The 4,510-nt window shown below is 49.7% G+C and overlaps 1 protein-coding gene across 1 annotated transcript in view; it reads right to left on the bottom strand.

Moving 5' to 3' along the window:
* The window catches only part of CDHR4 (cadherin related family member 4), a 35,064-nt gene extending 32,682 nt beyond the window's left edge, over positions 1–2,382 (bottom strand). The window contains exon 1 of the mRNA XM_075831991.1: positions 2,257–2,382. Within this exon, the coding sequence (XP_075688106.1) occupies positions 2,257–2,323 (67 nt within the window). The 5' untranslated portion in view covers positions 2,324–2,382. The remainder of the gene's footprint in view (positions 1–2,256) is intronic.
* Positions 2,383–4,510: the final 2,128 nt, after the last annotated feature.

Raw genomic sequence — 4,510 nt, 5'->3', positions numbered from 1 at the left:
GGTGTGTCCCCCCAACGTCCGCTGGAGGTGATGATTCCCCTCCTGATGAGAGTAGTTGTGACTTCACCTTCCTGTCCTTGCAGGTAACTAACAACATTCAGCTCTACACAACCAGTTGTCCTGGGAACTGCAGGGGTTAAACACAGGGGGGGGGGGAGGGAGCGGCTGCAGCTCATCCAGCACTGACCTCCCATATACAGCACAGGTTCTAGAGCAATATTTTGGGGCAGGTCCTAGAGCAATATTTTGGGGCAGGTTCAGGAGCAATATTCTGGGGCAGGTCCTAGAGCAATATTCTGGGGAAGGTTCTGGTGCAGGTTCTAGAGCATTATTCTGGTGCAGGTTCTAGAGCAATATTCTGGGGCAGGTTCAGAAGCAATATTCTGTGGCAGGTTCTGGAGCAATATTCTGGGGCAGGTTCTGGAGCAATATGCTGGGGCAGGTTCTGAAGCAATATTCTGGAGCAATATTCTGGGGCAGGTTCCAGAGCAATATTCTGGGGCAGGTTCCAGAGCAATATTCTGGGGCAGGTTCCGGAGCAATATTCTGGGGCAGGTTCTAGAGCAATATTCTGGTTCAGGTTCTGGAGCAATATTCTGGGGCAGGTTCTGAAGCAATATTCTGGGCAAGTTCTGGAGCAATATTCTGGGGCAGGTTCCAGAGCAATATTCTGGGGCAGGTTCCGGAGCAATATTCTGGGGCAGGTTCAGGAGCAATATTCTGGGAAAGATTCTGGAGCAATATGCTGGGGCAGGTTCTGGAGCAATATTCTGTGGCAGGTTTTAGAGCAATATTCTGGGGCAGGTTCTGGAGCAATATTCTGGGGCAGGTTCCGGAGCAATATTCTGGGGCAGGTTCTAGAGCAATATTCTGGTTCAGGTTCTGGAGCAATATTCTGGGGCAGGTTCTGAAGCAATATTCTGGGCAAGTTCTGGAGCAATATTCTGGGGCAGGTTCCAGAGCAATATTCTGGGCAGGTTCCGGAGCAATATTCTGGGAAAGATTCTGGAGCAATATGCTGGGGCAGGTTCTGGAGCAATATTCTGTGGCAGGTTTTAGAGCAATATTCTGGTGCAGGTTCTGGAGCAATATTCTGTGGCAGGTTTTAGAGCAATATTCTGGTGCAGGTTCTGGAGCAATATTCTGGGAAATGTTCTGGAGCAATATGCTGGGGCAGGTTCTGAAGCAATATTCTGGGCAAGTTCTTGAGCAATATTCTGGTGGAGGTTCCGGAGCAATATTCTGGGGCAGGTTCTGGAGCAATATTCTGGGGCAGGTTCCGGAGCAACTTCCCATGTACTATAGCCCCCAGTATGTGACCGTAGAACAGTACCACTTCCCATGTACTATAGCCACCAGTATGAGACCACAACACAGTACCACTTCCCATGTACTATAGCCTCCAGCATGTGACCGTAGCACAGTACCACTTCTCATGTACTATAGCCCCCAGTATGTGACTGTAGCACAGTACCACTTCCCATCTACTATAGCCCCCAGTATGTGACCGTAGCACAGTACCACTTCTCATGTACTATAGCCTCCAGCATGTGACCGTAGCACAGTACCACTTCCCATGTACTATAGCCCCCAGTATATGACTGCAGCACAGTACCACTTCCCATGTACTATAGCCTCCAGTATATGACTGCAGCACAGTACCACTTCCCATGTACTATAGCCTCCAGTATGTGACCGTAGCACAGTACCACTTCCCATGTACTATAGCCCCCAGTAGTATGTGGCCGCAGCACAGTACCACTTCCCATGTACTATAGCCTCCAGTAGTATGTGGCCGCAGCACAGTACCACTTCCCATGTACTATAGCCCCCAGTATGTGACCGTAGCACAGTACCACTTCTCATGTACTATAGCCTCCAGTATGTGACCGTAGCACAGTACTTCTCATGTACTATAGCCTCCAGTATGTGACCGCAGCACAGTACCACTTCCCATGTACTATAGCCCCCAGTATGTGACCGTAGCACAGTACCACTTCCCATGTACTATAGCCCCCAGTATGTGACCGTAGCACAGTACCACTTCCCATGTACTATAGCCCCCAGTATGTGACCGCAGCACAGTACCACTTCCCTTGCTCTGTATATGTGACAGGTGCACAGTACTACTTCCCTTGCTCTGTATATGTGACCGGTGCACAGTACTACTTCCCTTGCTCTGTATGTGGTGTGTATATATGACAGGTGAACAGTACTACTTCCCTTGCTCTGTATGTACAGCCCTGTGGCCCTTACCTTGTCCGTAAACTGAGTGAATGAAGCAGAGGGCAGCAATGTGCAGCACCCGGGGTATAGGCCCCATTATATCCTGGTGTGTCCCCCCAACGTCCGCTGGAGGTGATGATTCCCCTCCTGATGAGAGTTGTTGTGACTTCACCTTCCTGTCCTTGCAGGTAACTAACAACATTCAGCTCTACACAACCAGTTGTCCTGGGAACTGCAGGGGTTAAACACAGGGGGGGGGGGGAGCGGCTGCAGCTCATCCAGCACTGACCTCCCATATACAGCACAGGTTCTAGAGCAATATTCTGGGGCAGGTCCTAGAGCAATATTTTGGGGCAGGTTCCGGAGCAATATTCTGGGGCAGGTTCAGGAGCAATATTCTAGGGCAGGTTCTGGAGCAATATTTTGGGGCAGGTCCTAGAGCAATATTTTGGGCAGGTTCCGGTGCAATATTCTGGGGCAGGTTCAGGAGCAATATTCTGGGGCAGGTTCAGGAGTAATATTCTGGGGCTGGTTCAGGAGCAATATTCTGGGGCAGGTTCAGGAGCAATATTCTGGGGCAGGTCCTAGAACAATATTCTGGGGCAGGTCCTAGAGCAATATTCTGGGGAAGGTTCTGGTGCAGGTTCCTGAGCAATATTCTGGGGCAGGTTCTAGAGCAATATTCTGGGGAAGGTTCTTGAGCAATATTCTGGGGCAGGTTCAGAAGCAATATTCTGGGGCAGGTGCTGGAGCAATATTCTGTGGCAGGTTCTAGAGCAATATTCTGGGGCAGGTTCTGGAGCAATATTCTGGGGAAGGTTCTTGAGCAATATGCTGGGGCATGTTCTGAAGCAATATTCTGGGCAAGTTCTGGAGAAATATTCTGGGGCAGGTTCCAGAGCAATATGCTGGGGCAGGTTCCGGAGTAATATTCTGGGGCAGGTTCCGGAGTAATATTCTGGGGCAGGTTCCGGAGTAATATTCTGGGGCAGGTTCCGGAGTAATATTCTGGAGCAGGTTCCGGAGTAATATTCTGGGGCAGGTTCCGGAGAAAATATTCTGGGGCAGGTTCTGGAGCAATATTCTGGTGCAGGTTCCGGAGTAATATTTTGGGGAAGGTTCTGGAGCAATATGCTGGGGCAGGTTCTGAAGCAATATTCTGGGCAAGTTCTGGAGCAATATTCTGGGGCAGGTTCCAGAGCAATATTCTGGGGCAGGTTCCGGAGAAATATTCTGGGGCAGGTTCCGGAGCAATATTCTGGGGCAGGTTCCAGAGCAATATTCTGAGGCAGGTTCCAGAGCAATATTCTGGGGCAGGTTCCAGAGCAATATTCTGGTGCAGGTTCCGGAGAAAATATTCTGGTGCAGGTTACGGAGAAAATATTCTGGGGAAGGTTCTGGAGCAATATTCTGGGCAAGTTCTGGAGCAATATTCTGGGGCAAGTTCCAGAGCAATATTCTGGGGCAGGTTCCGGAGTAATATTCTGGGCAGGTTCCGGAGAAAATATTCTGGGGCAGGTTCCGGAGAAAATATTCTGGGGCAGGTTCTGGAGCAATATTCTGGTGCATGTTCCAGAGTAATATTCTGGGGCAGGTTCTGGAGCAATATTCTGGGGCAGGTTCCAGAGTAATATTCTGGGGCAGGTTCTGGAGCAATATTCTGGGGCAGGTTCCAGAGTAATATTCTGGGGCAGGTTCTGGAGCAATATTCTGGGGCAGGAGGCTCTGTGCGCCCCTGATGCTGCTAAATATTTTTCTGTCATTTTTAAAAGAAAAAGCACCACACCCGCAGGAGAAGCGGCGCCGTGTGATCATATCGTCCGTTCTCTCTGCCAGTCACGATATATCCCAATAGACATTTCCTTATATTGATTTCTTTGGACAATCTCTAGTCCCCCAACAGTAAACGGGACACTGGTCACATGATATTCTGATGCTGGGACCCCCGTGATCAGCTGTAATCTGTGGGGATCCTGGCAGCAAGTGTGGTTGCCCTGCAGCGCCTCCACAGGGGAGGTGAAGCATTACACGGTGATTATTAGAACGAATGTGCGGTCTGTGTAACGTACGGACGTGTCGAGTCCTTGTAGCCGTTCTCTGCGCCGGCGAATAGATGAGGGTTCCCCCCCCCATGTTTTCACACTCCAGTATTGGGGTGTAGGGAAGTTTTCTAAACCAGACGTCCCCTTTAACTATTAAAGTTACATTTGTATGTTTAGTGATTAGTAAATGATATGGGGATGCGACACCTGTGCAGCCGTAGTAACCCCATAACAAGACATGT

This window comes from Rhinoderma darwinii, chromosome 7 (genome assembly GCF_050947455.1).
Source record: "Rhinoderma darwinii isolate aRhiDar2 chromosome 7, aRhiDar2.hap1, whole genome shotgun sequence".
NCBI classification, from domain to species: Eukaryota; Metazoa; Chordata; class Amphibia; order Anura; family Rhinodermatidae; genus Rhinoderma; species Rhinoderma darwinii.
The sequence above is the reverse complement of the archived record's forward strand: the minus strand, read 5'-3'. Positions and strand labels throughout refer to the sequence as shown.